Source organism: Aphis gossypii, chromosome 1 (assembly GCF_020184175.1).
Source record: "Aphis gossypii isolate Hap1 chromosome 1, ASM2018417v2, whole genome shotgun sequence".
Lineage (NCBI taxonomy): Eukaryota > Metazoa > Arthropoda > Insecta > Hemiptera > Aphididae > Aphis > Aphis gossypii.
This window is the reverse complement of record NC_065530.1, coordinates 81,685,426-81,708,779: the sequence shown is the minus strand read 5'-3', so window position 1 is coordinate 81,708,779 and position 23,354 is coordinate 81,685,426. Positions and strand designations below refer to the sequence as shown.

The 23,354-nt window shown below is 23.2% G+C and overlaps 1 protein-coding gene across 3 annotated transcripts in view; it reads right to left on the bottom strand.

The window, feature by feature from the left end:
• LOC114128819 (G-protein coupled receptor moody) overlaps positions 1–23,063 on the bottom strand; it is a 147,167-nt gene extending 124,104 nt beyond the window's left edge. Inside the window, exons 1-2 of one of the 3 annotated variants that reach the window (XM_050206838.1) lie at positions 22,929–23,063; positions 14,477–14,803 (exon numbers count right to left, since the gene is read on the bottom strand). In XM_050206838.1, coding sequence (XP_050062795.1) covers positions 14,477–14,740 — 264 coding nt within the window. In that variant the 5' untranslated portion in view covers positions 14,741–14,803; positions 22,929–23,063. Of the gene's footprint in view, positions 1–14,476; positions 14,804–19,049; positions 19,448–22,928 lie in introns of those variants that run through there. The other 2 variants (XM_050206832.1, XM_050206840.1) reach the window with 2 other exon arrangements.
• Between the last annotated feature and the right edge of the window lie 291 nt (positions 23,064–23,354).

Below are 23,354 nucleotides of genomic sequence, written 5' to 3'. Positions count from 1 at the left end.
ACTGAATATGCTGTGTTTATAATACTTCAGCTTATACTAAATCAAACAATACACGAATTCTCATAGAAAATTAATATGACAGAATTTATCACTAACACGATACAACAATGCTTCAATATTTATTTGTATGTACAATAATTGGACTCAGCAATGTTATTTGTTGACAGCCTAATGCTCGTATGACACAGAGAAATCACGTTCTATAATTCCAAAGTATAAGTCCAAGGTTAACAATAAAGTTTATTCACCCGTTTTATACTTTATTAAAATGTTCTACAATAATTTGAGAATATTTTTTCTGTTATGTACCTATTCGTAAATAAACCTATTCATTTACAATTAATTTATTTTAAATTTTTATGCGTCGAATATTTATAATACTTTCATATATCTACCTAAAATAAAATACAATTCAAATAATAATTCATTTATGATTATGTGTGATGCGGAGTGATTTCAGTTGTTTTCGTTGTTTTATTATTTTTCTATTTAAAGTTCAATAAGCATATTATATTTATTCGAAACTGGATGTTATTCAAATTCATCAATAATAATAAGAAAATAACGGACTTACGATAAAGCTTTACTCACTATAATATCAAAATTACATACTAATAAGTATAATTTTTAATACATAATTATATAATTAAGTATCAGATATTTAAAATAACGCGTATTTTATTATTTTTTTTTTTTACGTGCAATATATTATACTATACCTTTAACATTGTGAATATGAGTATATGACCTGACATGTAATTGTATTATATTATCGTTTTGTCTAAAAAATAACCTATAGCAAAATTATTAAAATTTGATAAACTTCTTATTAGGATACTATAATTTCCATGTTGTCTGGTACTAGATATGTCACAACGGAGACGGTTATATTTGTACTTAATTTTAATAAAAAGAATATTATTATACTGAAAAAAAATCTGACGCAATCTAGGTTAACTAAAAAAAAAAAAAAAAACTGTCAATATTGAATTAAAATATCGTTTTCTCATATTTATTCACCTGATTTTTTCATACTTAACTGGAAAACTAGTGAAACATTATAAAAATTATCTATAGATAGTTAAAAATAGTGTGTCTAGTACATTTTTAATTGATTGATAGAGTTTCACATAACAACTGGAGTACAATAATCTACTTTTAATATTTGATCACATAGTTCAAAATCAAATTCACAATCACTATTGTAAAAGAAAACATTCCGCGCTCTGGTCAAAGTCTAAAATATATTGTCATTTGTGTTTAAAATCTAACTGTAATAAAAGGACCTATACTATACTGTGCCACATTTAAAGAATGTTTTCTACAGCTTTTTCCGAAATAATATATATATTAATGGAAAACGAATAGCTCTTCACTTCCCTCAAAATCAAATAACATGAAATAAAATTAAGTGTTTAACTACATTTAACTTTATTTTATTCTTTCAAAATATTAATTAAATACATATAAATCTATTAACTAGTTATAAAATTTAAATTTAAAAAATATATATACCAGTATAGGATAGATAATGAAATTTAATTTAATTCATATTAATTTTCAAGTAATTTATATTTAAATATATTAAAGTTAAAATTATCTTTAAATCTTGTTAATTATACTATAATAAATTACATAATTGATATTATAGTATTACTAAAATATCTCATTTTACTGAAGAGGGACATATTTACGTATATATACTACACTCATAAAATAACTGTTTATAGTTCGATTACCATTTATTATACTTAAGTATGTATATGTCTATGGCAATAACTTTTTATTACGTGGAAAAAAAATAAATAAAAATTGCAAAAACACATTTTAATATTATTTGAGACGTTAACAAGAAAAACGTCGCGTAATTGGTAATAATTGAAAATAGTTTTATTATATACAAAAGGTTCAACGTTCTTTTTTTATACATTTATAACATCGATGATTATATTAGATGAGTACGATATAACTAAATTTAACATTTTTATTTAAATGGCATATAGACGTAGAAAATTAACAAATTATTAAATTAATTGTACTTAAATAACGATAAATAATCAAAAACGACTTATCGATCACTGATACACAATTACTCATAGCATGAAATATATGTAGATAAAACTAATTTGCTTAAATGAGGAATATGATTATTAAATAATAATAAAAAAAAAACTGTGAGATAACTGGAGTACAAGTGAAAAAAAAACCTTTATAAATTCATTTGAGTAGCTACACATGTATTTAGGTTTCATATAATCGTATTGGATCTACATCGTTACACCCGGACAACAGTTATACCTATATGTTACATTGTAGCAATAAAAGTTCGAGGAAAATCGATAATTCAAGCTCTGCACGGAAATCTCATTGACAAATCAACTTATCAATTTTGTTCGAATTATTGTTTTTTTTGTTATTTATTTATTCTTATCTCTAAATGAATAAAATAGTTGTTCTTCGTTAACAATGAAGTACCTGCTGTGTGACAAAATAGTAAAAACTGTTTAACAAGAAGAATTTGTTCTACAACGACAAGACAAACGACTAAAGTTATTTAATAATTCCACCTTTTTCGTTATTGAATTCGTATCTACTGTTTATCACCTCACTTTATTTTCATCTTACAGTATTGGTGACTTATAACAACCTTTGTTACACTGCATTAATGACGAATATACAAAAATGATTTTTTTAGTATTAAAAAGAAATCAGAAAATCAAAATGTATTATTCATTAACGGATTTAATATGATAATATGTTAATCTGTGAGAAACTCTGTACTAGTGTACATAAATCAAGCTTAATAAAATTAAAAAAAGTCATCCCATGAATCAACAATGAAAATATTAACTATTATTATCATATATTATATTATTATTTTTGACGTTATACCATAGTATATCTTAAAAAGGCGAAACATCATTTAAAAATTAGATTAAAAAAATCATCATAATCACAACTATAATATTATTATGTTGATTATATTACTATAAAATTATAAGCTTATTATGAATATTTATGAATTACCTGTATAAAAATTGTTTATAGTTATTAGTTATGCTAAGATAAGGTTTAATATACGCACTACTCAAAGTACCTAAGTTTTTGTTTGAAAATAAAATTATACAAAATAAGTTTACAGTATTTTTTATTGGTAAATAAACTAAGACTCTGACTGGTTTAAAACTAATGACAAACTACAGAGATCTTAAAAGCTTGAAATTTATAATAAATAATATAACTAATTAACTTTTATTTACAAAGATTTGGGAATACTATTTTACGGTCTCAAAAATATAAAAAATACAGTTTTAAAATTATATTTATTCTATTTATAAAAAATAAAAATTAGAATTGATGATGGAATCGAGTATAAACCATTATGCTTTCAGCACCTTATCTAATATATGAGAAAAATGGTTGTAGAATATCAACAAATTTGCCAAAACTTTTAAAGCATTATTTTTTATCATAAATCACACTTGAATATAAGCTCGAGGCTTAGAGAAATCGAAAGTGTCGGTTAAGGTCCGTGATTTATACATGTCTTGAACATTGTTATGACCAAAATTTAATAGCCTATACTGCACGTTAGTGACGTTTGTTTGTATGTAATTTATTTATAAGTCATTCCCGTAAAAATTATAGGTAATCAATGGATTAAATATGCTATGGATAACAAAAGACACTATTTATTTTGGAGATTTAATTCCTAATGCATATAGTGTATATTGAATAATTTACCGTTAACATTTAAAAACGATTTCTGACCAAGATAAATATTAAGCAAAGGATCTGATGATCTATAGAGTTAGTCTCCAAAAAAGATCAAGACTTTAGCCCAATTTATTTGTATTATTTTTCCACGAACAATATGTAACTTATAAAAAAAAATGTGTATAATATAGCATTATATAGAACAACTAATATAATTTCCTTGTTTCTATATATTTCTAACACAAATGTATACAATTTATTTTGAAAAATATGATAAACTACTATAAAAATACTAATTTTGATTCATGTATAAGTGTATAACATGCTATCCCTACACTATTACTTAGTTATAATTTATAATAAAACTTAAAATAAGCAAGTCAAATTTAATTTATAATGTTTTAATTTGTATTGTAATATGCTTCTTTTAATAAAGACTAAATTATATTCTAGCTTAAAAACAATACCCTGGAATTACAAACCTAATAAAAATAAAACAGTATTTCAAAAATGTATATATACTTAAAAACAAATCTTATAATCATTAAAAATATTCAAATAAAATAAAATATAGCTAATCTTTTATTTATACAGGTCTAAATTAATTTAAATTAGTCATTTTCATAGTTTACTAAGTAAAAACAAAACATAATAATACGTATTCAAAATTATTCAAACGGTTTTAATTTAAAATGTTTTAAGCCAAATCCCAAATACAATATTATAATATCTATGATATCTTTAGGTAATGTATTAATATTTAAGTAATCATTTTCATAGTTTGTTAAGTAAGAACAAAACACGATTATATTCATACAAAATTATTTAAACAGTTTTAAAACAAAAAGGAAATATATGTGTAATGTAAAAATGCAATAACTTATCAAATATAGTACAATGTAAATTAAAATATTTTTTTTATGTTTAAATAATTTTACATAAATATATTTTGTAAAAATTCTCCGGTTGGTTTGCACATTTATGTTATTATATTGTAAATTTACTAAACTATATAATTGCAGATTTTATAACAAAAGTTTTGTAATAACCATTAAATCGAGAAATTCTTTTCTACTGTCATTAATAGTATAACAACAAATACATTAATAAAAAAAACATAATATATTTGTTTAAATATTTTATTATTATTATAAATTAATTAATATTATATCTCAAGCCATAGACTTTCCTTCTTTCCTCTACCATAAAAGTACAATGTTTGTACCTATAGTTTGAAATATTATCGCTTTTCATTATAAATTTTTTAGTAATTATATTTAGTTATTTTTAAAAATTGATATAAACTAATATTTGTAAGCTAATGAAAAATATAGTATGTTATTTTAATTTTTAAAAAGAATTTGTATTCTTAATTTTACTCAATAATCAACATCATGTTATTTTTAAGAAATCAAATAGTTAAATTGTTGAATACCATACACCTTTATAGACAAATATTTTTTTTAAATATTGATCGTTTGAGTTTTTTCAAACTATTTTTTAATTTGTGCTTAATTTTTTGTAACAATCAAATGAAATGTGTTGTTGAATTGCATGCACGGGTATCTACATTTATAAAACAGATTAACTAGACACTAATATTGTTTCTATGTAATAAACGTTTGTCAAATTAGCAATTTACGCCTCAGTAGTCAATACAGCATAGGGAACAGTACATTTTACCAGAAATCGTGAACAGAATATTTAAGTAATCGCTTAATTAGAAATGTTAACGATACTTACTACTAAGAGAATGAATTTAAATTTTAGTTTTTATTTATTTTTTAATGTATTAATGTATCGCGTATAAATTAAATTATCTTCATCTAATAATATGTAGAAAAAATATTTTTAACAATATATAATTAATAATAACTGAAAAAATAAATAAATAATACATATCATTATAAAACCAATACATTCATAGCCTCAGTTAGAATCTAAAATAAAGTTCGATTAACGTGCAATCATTTCAGAAAATTCAAATGACATCGAACTATAAACATAAAAAATAATTATATGTACAGTTCAAATGACCTATTTTTTTTCATTAGAAACCCAATTACTCGTATTTATTAGTATATGTCTGTGTACCAATCATATTAAAATAAAAATTCAATTTTTTATAAATTAGTAATGAAATCTAAATTTAGTATTCAGTTTAAATTTTTTCTATCTTTCCAATATATTTTACTAAATAAATAAAGATAAATTTTAAACATAATAAGTACCTACTTAACCTACCTATAGTATCAATTATGGACAACCCAATATTTTATTATGAAGGTTTTAAAAGAATTTGTAATATTTAAATTACATATTTCAGTGTTTATAAATAAGAATTTATCTCTGTGGAAATACGCATACATTTGTGAAATAAATATTTCAGAATAAAATAAGTATAAATAAACTAATGACAACAAAATATTTAGGCCAATTTGACGAACCAATCATTTAATAAAATATAATGTTTTATTATTCACTATATACCAGTAAATTTAAAAAAATTGATTATTTATGTACTTTACTCTAAAGTGCCTACATTTTGAAACGAGTGCAAAAATGATAATAACTTAGGTTTAATTCTAAAGATATGTAAATATCAAATTTAAATATTTGATTCGACTCATCTAATACATAGTCTTAATGAAATTTAAAAACATACAATGTGTACCATAATATAAATATTATCATAATTTATGATTCATAAATATAAAAAATTATTACTGAAATTTTTTTAACTAGATAAAATGTATTGGAAAAAAATTATATTTTACAAATAATTAACGTAATTAGATGGTATTCTATTTTTTTCTAATAAATAAATAGCTTCTTTATACATTTTATAGTAATAACTCATTTATACTACCATAATGTTCCTTAAAAGTATCTTATACATTTATTATTAATGAATAATTCAACAATTATATTTCCCTATAAAAATAAACCACAATAAAACTATGGAATATTTTATGGACATTTTACTAAACATTACAATTTATTTATATTGTTTTCCTTATTCGTTTGAAAAATTAGGAATTATTGTAAAACATAGTAAAATGAAATGCATGACAACCGTTAAAGAATCCCTCTCTTTCCCGAAAATGGCTTTTAAAAGTGCTTTTAGAAAAATAAAATTATGTTCTATGTTCAATCTCCCCTTCCTATCATATTTCCGTTATTATTACCAGTAGGTAGAGACAATTTTTTTTTTTTGGCTTATGAAATCGACAGTGACTATGTTTAATATTCATTTTTACAGATGCCGCTGTTTGAATAATAAAAAAACAACTAAAATTATATCATGATATTATAGTACATAATACATATACCCATAGCTATCTCAGTCATTAAATGCAGTCTTTTCTTTGCTGTTGAGTCCAGTCGCAATGGCTTATAACTATTTTGCAATCTAAATAACCGGAAAATGACATACAAGTGTGCCAAATCATCGTTTAATGAGAGCTAAGTGCAATTTTCTCCCCTAAAAATCGGCTAATAAAATGTGTCAACTAAAAACTGTAAATACAAACTGACAGCAAAGAAAAATGTGACGAACTAATATTTTATTCCCATACATTTTACAATAAATTTCCATAGCTAATGTATACAATTATTCAATGTAGATATGAAATAAATAAAAACTCTTTAGGTTAAAATAATAAAATAAAATTATAATATTAAATAACTTGTACAGTAAGTACAAAAATAAATTATTAAAAAATCAACAAAAATAACTGCAGTCTGTGAATTAAAATTTACCAATGCTTACGATTACAAAGCTTAAAATAAACAATAGTGATAAATGTACAAGTTTTACAGTAAATTTAAAAAATAATTTCTATTGACGATTTCAACCAAATTTTTTGAAAGTACTACAACACTCGTAAAAACAATCGATACGAATAATTTAATAAATATTTAGATAACACATAGGAGAGCGAATATGTGAGCGTGTGTATCATATTATAGAGTTTGAATTGGAAAAGGAAATTCGTGTTTGATTTGTATTCAGCGTTTAACTACGACGAAAAAAGAAAAATCGTTTATCAGTAATGGTTTCTTTTTCTAATTCATCGTAAATATTGCAGTAAGCATATAGTATGTAATAAATAAATATGTTCTAAATGTTCATAATTGAAGCTTCATAAAGAAGATCTATTCTAGAATATTAAACAATATACCTGCCTATAAATTGTATTTTTGTGAGGAATTTATGTGACTATGTGTGGATTTTATTGTTTGTATAATATACTGTACCACTGACCATTATAAATACTATAATATATACTTAGATAATAAAGTATTCTTTAATAACATGACAAGATACAAATAAGATACAAAAAAGTATGGAGGAATACTAATTTATAGATAAATGATATGAATTGTATAATTGATTTAACAAAATTGTGGATTATCAAATATAACAATCGAATTACTTAAATATTATTACGGTTTTCCAAGATCAAAAATAATATTACATTATAAAAATATCAGTCGATATAAATTATATTACGTTATTACGATAATAATTATCCTCTTTTAAAATAAATTATTTGATATATTTTAAACACTGTAGGTATATAATAAAACTTATCTAGTTATTCTTTAAATTATTATTTCTCTAAACTTTTTATGCGCCTAAAAACATCGTTACTTTATAACAACAGCTTGTGATAAAATTAATAGTTTTACCTCATGTTTATGAATTAAAAACGTTTTTGTTTATTTTTTAAGTTCTTTTATAATAAAAAAAAAAGGATGTTTAGAAAACATGTGGCACAGTACAGCGTGTGGGAATAAATATGATTTCGTGAGAAAGATATATGAACCCATGGATTTTGAACACCTACTGCTATATGTTGTTATTATAGTTGATGATATTTTTAACTCTTTATGTTTAATATAAAATTGGTAATATAAAATAAATGACATTTAATATAGTACAGTATTTTGATTGAAAACTTATGCTTACTTTTTTCATAAATTCATTATTCTTATTTTTCGTATAATTTATTTAATAATAATAATTAAGTATCATAAACTTACGTATAAAATATGCATTGTTTGAGGATTTTGTGTATAAAAATTTTGAACTATCCAACGAAAGTGATTTTAGTTTTATTAAATGCCTAATAAATTTATTAAAAAGTTTTTAGTAAACATTTAATATTGTAAAAGTTGATCATGCTTTATTCAAGTTTTTTTTTCAGTCTGTCTAAATTTAAACCACATATTCGTTTAATAAAAAATAACTATTTTTTAAATGTTTAAAATAATAGACATAACACATAAATAATACGAATCGCATAAAATATGTGATAATAAGCAAATGCAGGAATAAGATATACAATTAACGGATCATAATATGTTAAAGTAAATACGTCGACATGTCGTATACATTAAAATGAGTCTTATGCATAGAATTAAGAGTGATCTATACTACTTACAAGCTGAGCAAGTCGAGCCATTCACAAATCAACGAAATAAAAACATGAGATAGATGGAAGGTAAATAATTTGAAGTAACATTGTGCATTTTAGTGTAAAATAGTTTACGTTACGTTGTTACTGATCTGTATCAACTTTATTAACACATGTGTTGTAATTTACTTTTAGATATTAATTAAAACAATCATTGTACATGTTATTGTTTACCTTGACTTTAAGTTCTTAAGTAAAATGTATAAGTAAAGTCTTAATGTTAATATTTAAAATATCGAATCAGTATTGAACACTAAATATTATTTCAAAAAAATAATCTATTAAAAGCATTTAGTAATTAATCTTTACGTTAATGGTGCAGAGTAATTAAACGTCTATTGTTGACTTATTTCTTCACGATTTTCATCAATCTAAATTTCCTTATATTTTGTATACAGACAAATATATACAATATGTATATTATATTTACACGATGTACTTTACTTTTTTATCACACGATAAAATGGAAAAATTACATTATTACTGTCGAAAATAATCGTCGTTTTGATTTGTTAATTCAATATATCTATTTCGAGAAAAATATTTAGATATTTCATTTGCGATTTTCTCGTTCTGTATTAAACTACGATGATATTAGTATAGACGAAAACTGACCGCGTCGACATTAGCATAGGACTGTCAGAAAAAAATTTAACACTTATTTTCCTGTACGTATCGTAATATATATTTCTACACACATATTATAATATGATATATTATAATACATATATATATATTGTATATTTTCTAGGGTAAATATTCGGTATGTTTTATGCAGCTCGCTTATGAAAATTTCGCACATATTTATCTATTACAAACTATATACACACTTCGATATTATTTACGATGAATCCAAAAAAGAAACCATTACTGACGACCGTTTTCATCGGGGTTAACGCTGAATACAAATCAAACACTCCTCTTCCCGACTCAAACACTGGAACATACGCACACACACACATATGTACGATAATGATTGCTACCCCATCATATAAGGCGACGGGGAGTGAGTGTGTGTATTTACTGTACATACGCCAGCACGATAGCAGGGTGCGAATTACTGTTGGCCATATTGCGTTGTTTATATGACGGGTCTCGGGTCTCGTCTTCGGGTATATAATTTAATATGATACCGAAAGTTTATCGTCATCCCTGTCTGGTACATCCAACTGTCCTACCACCGAGATGAGTTTTGGTCACTTGTTCGTTTCAACTAAATTTTTTTCTGAATTCAACACTGTGCATCCAGATTTATGATAAAAACAAAATATGTGAACATGATCTATTCGAGCGTATACTTAGCTATTCATTACACAACGCGGGTATAATTTAAAATTCGTGCATACAAAATCCTTGTTTTATATAGGAATTCAAGCACACGAGATATCTCAATGGTTATAATATTTTCTCGGGGTACATATAAATCACGTGCACACAACTATCTTACATTTTGGTTGAAATTCAATTTACCTACAATGAATTTTTTTATTTATTTTTACAAAGATATTGTTTTTAATTTATATATAATATTTGTATACAGTTTTAATAGGTATAACTATTTTTATTGTTTTGTGTATATGCAAATACAAGATTGTCTTTTTTATTTACCTATTATAATATTATATTCAAACAATTAAGCTAGTGGTTCCGTTGCTAGTTCCCGGATGGGTGACCACCTGGGATATTTAGCAACACATACGCCATGTCGTACCTTACGATAATCATCGAAATAAAAATAGTATCTATCTAAAAATCTCTCCTAATATAAAAAAAATATGCATAAACTACCTTTATAATTATTTAAAACATCTTAAAAACATATACCTAATAATTTAAAATTGTATAAATATTATAGTAAACTGAATTCAGGGACTAAATATTATTTTACATTAGGTGCACTCAAAATGTATAATTGGTAACAAATACGAGTAGTTGCACCGTTACTACGTTACTATTCACTAATAAAGTTTTTCGTATGAAAAGTTTTTTCAGTAAAATGTTTAACCATCAGTAAACAATTAACAACCCACGGAAGTTCTAAAAACTTCACATTGCTGTTACGTTTCAACTAATCAAACATACCTAACTCAAATATGACAACCTTTGAACTAATTACAAATACACTGAATTCATACTAATCTACATACGAGATACTCTCTAGTATCCTTAAGAATTTGAACATGTCTATTTTATCTATAGTATAAATAGAGTTTATATTTTTATTATTTAAGTAACTAAATATTTAATAGAATAGGTATTACATTTAATACAAATCAATTATTCGATATAACATTGTATAAATAAAATAAAATAATTTTAGTTTAAATAATATAATGTAAATATATTCAATTTTTAATGATGTACCTATTGACATTTTTTATTCTATTGTATTGTATTCATTAAAAATAATTTATTTATAGATGTTTTTTATTAAATTTTAAAAGCTAACTATTTATATGATAATTTAAGAATCTCCAATATTGTGAACATTTAACCATATGAAAATATTATTTAAATCAAATCATATTCGTAATCACTGCATGAATTATAATTATTTACGTTAGATGACAATAAGTTATAAATATAATAAAATATTTTGTGTCTTTATATTAGTGTATAACTTTCATTGATACTTTACTATTTTCTTTATCACAATAATTTATAAGATTGTCATAACAATATAATACTCAAAACAACTATTTAAAAATCAACGTTATTTGCCGATTGTGTAAACCCATTAATTAAATTTGCTTTTGTACTACGCGTTATTTTCCATAGACACTTTTACGAGTTTTTACTGTGTTGTGGTTCGATAGAAATGTAATCCAATCTACACTATAGTATACAAGAAATTGAAGTGTACTCTAGACATAGTACAACTTAATTTGATTATCAAGTGATTCCCAAGTGTTCTTATATGTAAAACTTTATAAATTTGTCATTTACAATGACATATTATGACTAAACATAGAAGATTCATTTTTTGTTCTTATTTTAAACTACATTACAGTTAATATTTATATCACTATAATCAATACTTGAATCGCTCAGCATAAAGTTTTTTTATATGAACTGCTTATACATGAATAACGGGTAAATATAAAAAAAAATGAAAATGAATTAAGGTAGAAAAATATCCGATAATTGTTTAAAATGATTTATGATTATTGATACATATTTATACTTATAAGCATAGATATAAAATAAGTTAATTTCAATTGCATATGAATATATCTATCATAATTCATAATTCACTCTACGACCATTATAACTTCAATTTGTCTAATATATTCTAACACATACTCTAACTATATTTGACCTTTCTTAAAACCAGAAAAACGCAACAATTGGCGGTTATTAGATATTTTAAAATAATATCCGACAACCATAACTGATATGGGTATATTAAGTAAATACCAACTATTCTACAAAGATAATATCTTATTAAATTCCTGTATCAACTTGCTGTCAATAAGCTATAATATTATACAACCGACAGGTCTAAATCATCTGCTACTTTTAATTAGAATAAAATTACATTTTCGTAGATAAATTTTAGAAACGGTTATCTGGGCCAACTTTTACAGCCACGGCCGACCTTTCACAATACGTTTATTACTACCGGGAAATCTAATACACAAAGATCATTTAATAGCAAAACCGTGTATACGTTCTAGCACGGTTGTTGTGGCACCATCGGCTTCCGGTCTAGAACGGAACCGACTACGACAACGGCCCGCGACCGCGATTTAGACAAACTCGAATCGCGCAGCGACTGATGACGTTCTTATTACTTGGAAACGTTACTTACCAAGTATTTGATAACCAACCTACTCTAACCGTTCATAATTTATGTGCGTAATTATTATTGAAGTTATTAGCTTCTTATATGATCTATACAGAATAGGTATAATATAGATAATAATATCTATAACAATTAAATGAATAAAATCAATAATCATAAATTACATCACAGTTGTAGCAATTGTCCAAATTAATTCCGTATTGTGATTATTATTATTATTGTGACATAATAGTTTATAGCGCTAGTATGTTAATATAAACTCAAAAAATTTCCATGCCAATAATTTTAGTTGAGAAAAACCATTCTTATTTAGGATTTAAATCCTTTAAGACATAGGTATATTAAAATATATAATATTTATAACTATTGAAGTTATTTTCAGATGACAAACTTTAAATATTTTTATTCTCTTACTCTATGTGATTTATTTTGAATGCAATTTTATTCATTCCCGACTATTTGTATAAAGTGTTTAAGTTTTATTACTGTTTTAAAAAGGTTTATAGAGACGATAAAAATTGCATTTCCTTATTTGTGTTACCGATAAATTATACTTTATTTAAATGTATTTGATATGATTTATTTTCTAATACAATTTAAATCGTACTTTTATTTTAATCTTATAAATATAATAAAATTACTGTGCAATAATATAAACAATTTATATCGATAAATCAATCCAGAACTATTATATCCAACTATAGCATTGACATATTTAAAATAACTATCCTCTAATAAATCTTTAAATTTAACTAAATCCTTTACGTAGTATGGTGAAATGGACAATGAATAATGTACATTTAAATAATTTACTTCTTTCTTCACATTAGATGTTTTATTATAGTTATAATATTAATGTTATCGTCTCATTAGATCGTTAATATATTACAAATATATCATAATACAATATTTACCTATATATTCATATTGTAAATATATATATATAATAATCAATTATTATATAGATGACTACACTAGATGATTTATTTAATGTAAAACTTATTTTTGTTTTAAAACTACAAACGTTTTTGGAAATATTTTTTTCATAATTTTAAGTCATTAAAAAAAACATTTAAAATGTATGTTATTATTCAATAGATCAAACACTTTTTAAAAAATGGTAACCATAAATAATAGTAATCAATACAATTTTATAAAACATAAAATTATGTATCAATGATATTTCTTAAAACATTAGTATTTTTTGAAATACCTAATGAGTGTCTTGTATAAAAATATAAAATAAACCACTCTCTATAGTATAATATAGTTATATTCCTTGTATGCATACATGTTTATATACTACATAGGTAATAGTATAATATGTAATTAATAATTAAATTGCATAACACAGTACATTCTTACGCGTTCTTTATAATAATATATTTATAAACCTAACTAAATTAACCAAAAAATACTTTATCGAGATTTATATATAAAAAAAAAACTCAACTTATCAAAATACACTTACCTTTTTACATCTAAACAAGGCGATGATCGTGATAAGATTTCCAGGAACGCCAACCATCATATAAATTACACAGCATATACTAGCAAACGTTAAAAGGGCAGGCGAATATCCTTGAAACAGTTCTGTCTCCAATTCATTTTGCCAGTCGTGGTTGTTAGCAACTTCCGACACATTCTCCTTATGATAATCATCCAACAAACTACGGTTTTTGTCTGTTAGACCATTGTTTGTGAAAAATCGATGCATAGCCCAGTCTCTGATCATTGCAAGTCTAAATTCAAGTCATTAAGACATAACGTTTAGCAAACGATAAGGTTTCATGATAACCTGTAAAAAAAACCAAAAATAAAACGTTATAATATGAGATTAAAAAATATGTTTCATATTATAAAAATATTAAAAAAAAAACCTTAAAAATACTACATTTTTAAAATGATAAAATAAAATATTTTCAATTATGAATTTAAGCCTAAAAATTATAATATTGTTTATATTGGATTAAAAATAAATATAACTTAATAAAAGATAGGACGAATAAGAAGTCCAGTACCTATAACTTTTTATTAAATTTCGTTGTCTTTTACAAATAATTTTTAAATTGCAATAAAAACTATACCGATTTTAAACTAAGCTATAATATAATACATGTACTTTTATATTTTTTATGCACATAAACGCAATAACGGTTTTTCAACTCGAATATTTAAATTTCTTACAACAGTTTAAACTACTAACAATTTTGAAATCCTGAAAACTTATATCCAAATTACAATCGATAAAAATGCTTATGAACCTTTTGGATAACTATTACTGCATAAAAAAGTGATTTACAAAAAAAATAAATACATAATTAAACATTCAAAATAGCTGAGAACTACGCTATGAATCTAAAATGTTTGAAAACAAAATGTTAATCCTACTCAAAATATTATATTATTAATATTTATTATCATTTATTAATGTCTGTTAAATATAGATAAGGTATAGTTAATACTTCATAATAACAAAACGTTTATGCTTTCCTACTAAAAAATATTTTAAACATCATGTAGTCTACATTTAAAAATTATTTTTAAATGTATATATCTATTTAATTTAATAAACAAAAAAAGATGTAAACTTTGACAGTAGTGTGATGTGAAAATTAAGTACCTATCTAAACGCGTTTAAAATTAATAATGTCTTTTAATATGATTAAATGTTCATCACTTTAATTCGAACAATTTATTTTTATGATCAAATAAAGCGAGTATATTCAAATGAATACAATATGCATTATGTCATAATTATTAATTTAACCATAATTATTCATCTTATCTAAAATTACTGGTAAATAACAATATTAATGGCCAACCATCATTAGTATTTATATTATTACATATTTTATAATAAAACAATTTAAAAAAATAAAATTTAGAGTAAGTTATGCGCTCATTGATTTTTTCACCATTATTAACTGAATATCACATTAACATTATATAATTATTTTTCTTCACTACGCTCTAAATAGTTTTAATTTAACAATAATTAGGTAAATTTACTATACATAATAATGAAAACTACCAATACAGCAACTAACTATATTAGATTTATATTCAATAAAATATCCTATAATTTTTTTTTTTTTTTAATTGGAAGAAGAAAAAATTTAACTTAAACAAAAACATGCATCAGAAAAATTTGGTTCACAGTGTTCAAACATTTAATATAAAAATATTTAGCATGAGAATTGAGCATAAGTATAATAATTTACATATAAATGGCTATGGAAAAGTAGGTAAATAAAACATAAAATGTTGATACAATTTTTTTATACATTTAATAGGTACATACGTATTGATTATAATGTTTGATAAGTAAACTACTTTGATACCAATAACAGGTATTGTAGTTGTACTATAATGATAGCAATTGGTTTGTTTTATATCAATCGTCTTTGTACTATAGCACTGCGTTTACATGATTAACTCGATAAAACTTTGTAATAAATAAAAAAAATTTTAATTTTAAATACATAATATTATAATTATTGCAATTTATTATATATATGAACACATACTTAATGATTGCTGATTTTTTAAATACAATATTAATAGACTTTCACATATAGGATAATTTATATTTATTTTACATTAAAAACGGACGAGTTTTCAAATTATGTAAGTTAATAATAACTATTATAACATAAAATTCTCAAATCATAAGCCATACTTAATTACTTTTAAAAATTATATTTTCAACACTTTAAATAAGTTTTCTATACAACGAAGATGAAATGTACGAGTATAGACGTATAGTTATGTAAGTACATATTTATTGTACACTTGACCATATTTATGATTTTAGAAAATATTTTCCATAATTTAAATATTGAAATTAAACGTATCATTACAGCAGTAAATCACTTATACAGCATTATATTATTATATTTTTAAATTATTGTAAATTTAAAGATATTTTAATAAATATTCTACGTACACTAATTTAGATCTGCTTGTGTCAATTTATTGTGAATGGAATAAAAACAATTGCATAATTGCTACATAACGCTGTCATTATATATCATGACTGGTATTAATATATTATATTTAAAAAATATATATGCAGGTACCTACACATTTGTTATGAACATTTCTCAAATACTATATCACGATAAAGAAGAAAATGTCAACGTACACTGTGGTAGGGTCTCAGAGGCACTCAATTTTACGCAGAATAGTAGAACATTATATTATTATAAATGTTATAAGCTTGTATACTATATGGACATTGGACATTTATTAAATGTCTCTAAGTTATTTTTAGTACATGTTACTAAATAATAAAAATGTAATCTAATTTTACATGCTGCCTAATAAGTAATAGGTAATATAAGCAATATAATATTATATAATAATCAATTTGAATTTACATATTTTTTTTATTTAGCCTTTATAAAAATTTGGCTCAACAATGAAAGTATCTTACATTTAAAAAATTTACATAAATGTTTAATCTAATAGATATTCTCAATATATAATCATATATACAATGAATAAAATAATTCTAAATCGAAATATATCGTTACATTTTTTTTAATTTGAACGCATGCAGCACAATTTAGTTTACATTTCAGTAAGAATGGTAATACATAATTATTTAATTATCAAATATTCAATAATCAATAGACAAGTTATACAGAATTAAAATCAAATCAATCAACACAATCATAACTTTACAATATTTAGCATGAGATGGTCAAAATTCGTCTTATAACTTTACCATAATACGTATATATATATATCAGAATTAACCTTGAATAGAAAGACTATAGGATGGTTCATTATTGAATGTAAGTAAACAACTAAATACATTTTGTCCGTTAATAAATTGAGCCGATTTTTTTTTGATTTTAAATATTTTCTGAATTTTACAATAAAGCTACTGAGAAATTATAAAAATTACTTGTTTGAGGTACCATCTGTGACCAATTTTAGATACACAGAGGTGATATCATATAAAACTTTTAGAGTACTTCTTCTACCTCAAATACTGTACGCAGATGTATAATATTTTGTTATTATAAAAATACAAATCATTGAAAGACTAAAAACAATATTACTTTTATACAGTCCTTGAAAAATATAAAATTACTCCAATACTGCACATTAAAATATCTATAAAAGGTGACATACATGTATCAGGTGATTTTCTACTACGAGATAGTGATTTACTAATTTAATAAATATAAGTTATAATTTATTTTTAAATGTTAAAATATTAAATTAGAGTAAAATTTAGTGCGAACATAAACTATTTTTATAACTAATATAATACGTAAAAAAGAAAGAAATTCAACTGTTTAATATAATTCAGTATTGAACATTTCAACTTCAATTTATTATTTTCGTTTTTTATCGACTTAAAAAATACACTTTATGAATGAATGTGAAATTTAATATCACAAAATTTTATTTTATTTTAATAAGTTTTGTCAGAAACAGAACTAATTTAAAACTAACAATTTAAAACGTAGTAAAATGATACCTACATCTAAATATTATACAATATCTGTTTATAATATGTCTCATATGACACTCCCACAATATTTTTACAACCTCATATGTATAATTTAAATAAAGTAGATATATTCAAATAATTAATAGTAGTTTTTTATATGATTATATATTGTAAATTATAGTTGCTCAGATAACATTAAAAATCTTTTTAGAGTACAGGAAAGAGTGCAATTTTACGATTTTGATAATTTTGATAATTTAGTAAATGTATTAAATAAGTATTAAGTATACCTAAACTAGTATTAACCTAATTTATAACATACTTTATTTATTGTCTATATAATATATATTTTAACAATTTGGTATTGTCATGATTAATTTAATAAAAAAAAAAACATAAATTTAATAAAATAATGATAAATCCGATTTGTAGATAAATTTATTTCAGAAATATGATAAATAGTAAATACTCTTATACAAATAGAAATAAAAATTCATTCATAATTTAATATTATAAATTCTAATAACATGCATTATTTAAATTTATAACATGCATAATGGAACTATTGACTTACGTCGTGGGACTCATAAAAAGTATTTTAATTGTATTGCACTTAAGAAAATTGTGTTTTAGATTCGGTAAATTTTAATGGAATACAAAATAATGTATGACTTTTCATAAAATGTTTGGTTATAATAATAAAACAATTATCGTAACAATTTAATAGAAGAGTACCAAAGAAAAACATCGCGATTGATGTACAAGTTTTTGAGACAGAGCCTCGTGATCGGCGAATGACGTTTGAACCTCGACGGCTGCGGCGTGACTACCATGTGGTCGTAGGGATTGCTCGTCGTTCTGAGTAACAGAGGGCAAAGACCCCCCTACCGGCAAATGCGGAGTTTGCGCACCCCAATTACGGTCTAACACATACCAAAAAAGTATTAGTGGAGTAAAAAAGATGTGACCGATCTGTTGAAAAAATAAGAAAACAAAAAAGTTAGACACCAGAGATTTATATCGATGTCTTATTTATTACCTATATATATAAAGACAAAATCACCGCTAACCATGTTTTCATTTGATTAACGCTTATTAGTTATGCTAAATAGTATTTATTTATTCGTATAAAATAATCTTGAATTTAAACCCTAATTATTCATAATCGAACTAAGTTATTAACACACAACACTACAATAATGGTATATCGTTTCAATACATTAGAATTTAGAACTAATTGATAATAACATGACTGTAGTAAGATAAAGACCAACCTAAAAAACTTAAGACATTTATTTTACAATTTGATTTTTTTATCATTTATTTTTAAATCATTTCAAATATTATAATTGTGTCAACATATTTCATAAAACTTTAATTTTAATATTTATGACAAAAAGATTATTCTCTAATCATTGAACATCTAAAATTTTTAAAAACTAGAAAAAAAATGTACTTTCCATGTAAATTGTAAAAAGATCATACTCGATACAACAACAAATAAATACATAACAATATTTTGCTGAAATTAATAAGTCTTCATGGGAGTATACATTTTATATACCTACTGTCCCATCTACTTACAACAAATGAATGAAAAAATAATCGGCTGTTTATTATAACTACCAAATGATTCAAATCTAATAATTTACAATAATTTCATTAGCAATAAAAATATTGAAAAATCTAAAATTATTTGATATCCAAAGTATAAAAAACATGACTAGCAATACACTCAATACACTGTTAATTATATTGTAAATTTCAAATAAGTCTAAGACAAAGTAGAATATGGTTTACTCGAAAAACAGATAAAAACGTATAAATTAGTCAATATTTCTGTAAAAATATAACTGTAAAAACTTTAACATTTCACTATTATTTATATTTTGTATACAATAACATTTTAAAGATATTAGAAAAACATTATCTTATTTATAGAAATTTTGAATTTTTTTATGAAAATTTGTTTTTCAGTTAAAAATTCTTAATTGTATAACAAAATTTCTAATAATTTGTTCTATTAGCAATTTAATTTTATTGAAAATACGCATCAGGCACAATTTTTATTTAAGTACGGTATTTAAAATTCAAATTGGATGCGTATAAAAAAGTCAAATAAGCAATAATGAACTAAATGAATGTTATTTAATAGTACCATTTTCAAAATTGAACTCTGCTCAATTAAAAATTACCTTGAGATTTTTTTCCGCCAACTTTATGAAACCCAGCCACTTAAAGTTTGATTTTTCTGCTAACTTTATGTACCTCAACATTGGATATTGAAACAAAAACGATTTAAAAAAAAAATGAAATGATTTTACCATTAACGATTCTAGTTATTTTATTGTAATTTAAAAAATATTGAGCCAACAATAAAATATAATTTATTCTTAAAATAATTATTATTTAATACATATAATATTTTAAGAAAAAAACAGTTCAACCTAATGTTTTATTAAAATAAAATAAATTACAAATTTCCTAAGAAATAGAGGGTAATACATCATTTCAAAAGTTTTTCCTTTATAAACATTTATAATTTAATTCAAATTTAATATATCCATAAAACATTATACTGATTTACTCAATGCCAATATACCTATCTCAAAATTACTACATATGTAGGATTCATTTGTTTTTTTTTAATTGACGATTCATAACAATATTAATAATTAACGTAAGTTTCAAACAATTAAATTTGGGTCAAAATATATTGCATTATTGGTTTCAAACCTTCAAAATTTAAATCTTAAATATTTAATAACGTTATTTTAAAGAATAATGTTTATTATTATTAGAAGCTCTTAATCGTATGTATAAAAGTTTGAAATATTAAAGACTATTTTATGGTCACTTTGAAGTTTGAATTTAAAAGAAACTATAATAGGTACATTAAAATATGTATAACCATTAAGTTCAATTGTATTATTTAAAAGTAACAAGATAATAAACTCTTACCTAAAATAACTTTTATTTTATTTCTAATTTATTACATTAAGTTCTAAATCTTAAACTAAAATTTAAATATACTGATACTATAATACTATGTGTATTGCAGTAATTAATAATCATAAAATATTAAAATAAAATGTCGATTTTTGATGTTGTGTAATTATAATGTTTGAGAAAACACATTCATGTCGGAAATAATAGTCACTTTATTAGGTAAAAAATTATAGAAAAGATCAAAATAAATATAAAAGAGTCAAAATATTCATATTATTATACGTTTGACCGACGACAGTAATAACACTGCTGGCAACTTCAACGTGTATCTCGTGTAACTCATATGGCCATATACTATACTATTACAAAGAAAATTTTGAACCCTCAAAACATTTACTAAAAATTAGAACGTCAATGTTATAACCATAAGCGATATTTGGATTTTAAATTTGGGGGGCTATCATAATTTTATACTTTTTCTCCAATGAAAAGGAACTTGGCTCCCTGCAACCCACGTCTCCCACCAAATTGCGCTTATCTTTATAACTATTTTGAACCACAATTTATCAATACCTATTATAACATATATTATATTGGTACTACCTATTAATTTAAAAAACTATTATCATTAATTACATGTTTATTGTAATAATAGTATTCGAATTATTTTTAACATTTTAATTTGTAATATTTTACAAAATACCTGTTTATAATATTTTAATGAATAATAAAAAAAAAATTATTATAATTATTTATCATGTTGGATTTTCTTCTGTCTAATCTTAATATATTCCTCAATACATACTTGTTAAATAAATTGCACAGTTTACCAAACTCTTTAATCACTCAGACATAGATGAATTATAGACTATATCAAAGTTTATGTATGTGACATATGTGAGAAAATCGTTTTCTAAGTCAGTAAGTCGACAATGCGTAATTAATCGTATTAGGGGTTCTGTATAATTAACCTAGACTCACAGTCACTAAATAATTATACTCTAGTTAAGTTTTGTTTTTGAAAACCATCATCACACATAAACACGCTTATATAATAGTTAATAGAGGAAGCAATTAAAATCGACTAGTCAAAAACATAATATTATTGACTTTAAACTAGCAAACCATAAATTTACATAAATTTGTTCTAAGTTAAGTATAACTAAATTTAACAAAAAAAAAAAAATAAATTAAAATATTGTAACTACTTATAATTTATAAAAATTAAATTAAGAAATTAGACTAAAATTATAATAAAGTTAGTTAACTATAAATGTAGTTATTTAATGTATATTATTACAAATAATATTACTTAGTTTTTTAGTTGCTACCTATTTCACATATGATAAATAAACGAAAAAATTTCCGAAAGTATTACGAACTACGGTCCATTTGTTATTTTGTTAATTTTATGTTATATTATGTTAATAAAAATAATAATAGATATTACTTATTTATATACAAAATAATAGATAAAATATTATACTTATTACTTAGTACTTACTAACTACTTCGTTGAATTTTTATAATATTGTGATAAATTTTAAACATTTCGCAATTATTAATAAGTAATAATTTATAGAGTATAATTTTGGGCAACTATATACTAGTTGAACACTTCATACGACACCAAGCTTGTAAAAATGTTAATAGGTATACTACAGTTAAATAAAATAATATATGGGAGGAGCATATTATTACGGTCATACAATGATTGATTTGAGTTGAAATATAGACATAAGAATTTCACCTTTGATTAACTCAAAGTACGATCAACATAATAGTTGTGGTAATAAATATTAGTATAGAGTATACACAATTATTGGATTATTTACTAATACAATTTTTAAAAAAGTGGGGAAATATGTAACCTATTTGCTGTAAGGTTGGAGTAAGGTGAACCTCATCCTTGAATAGCCCAATAAAATAG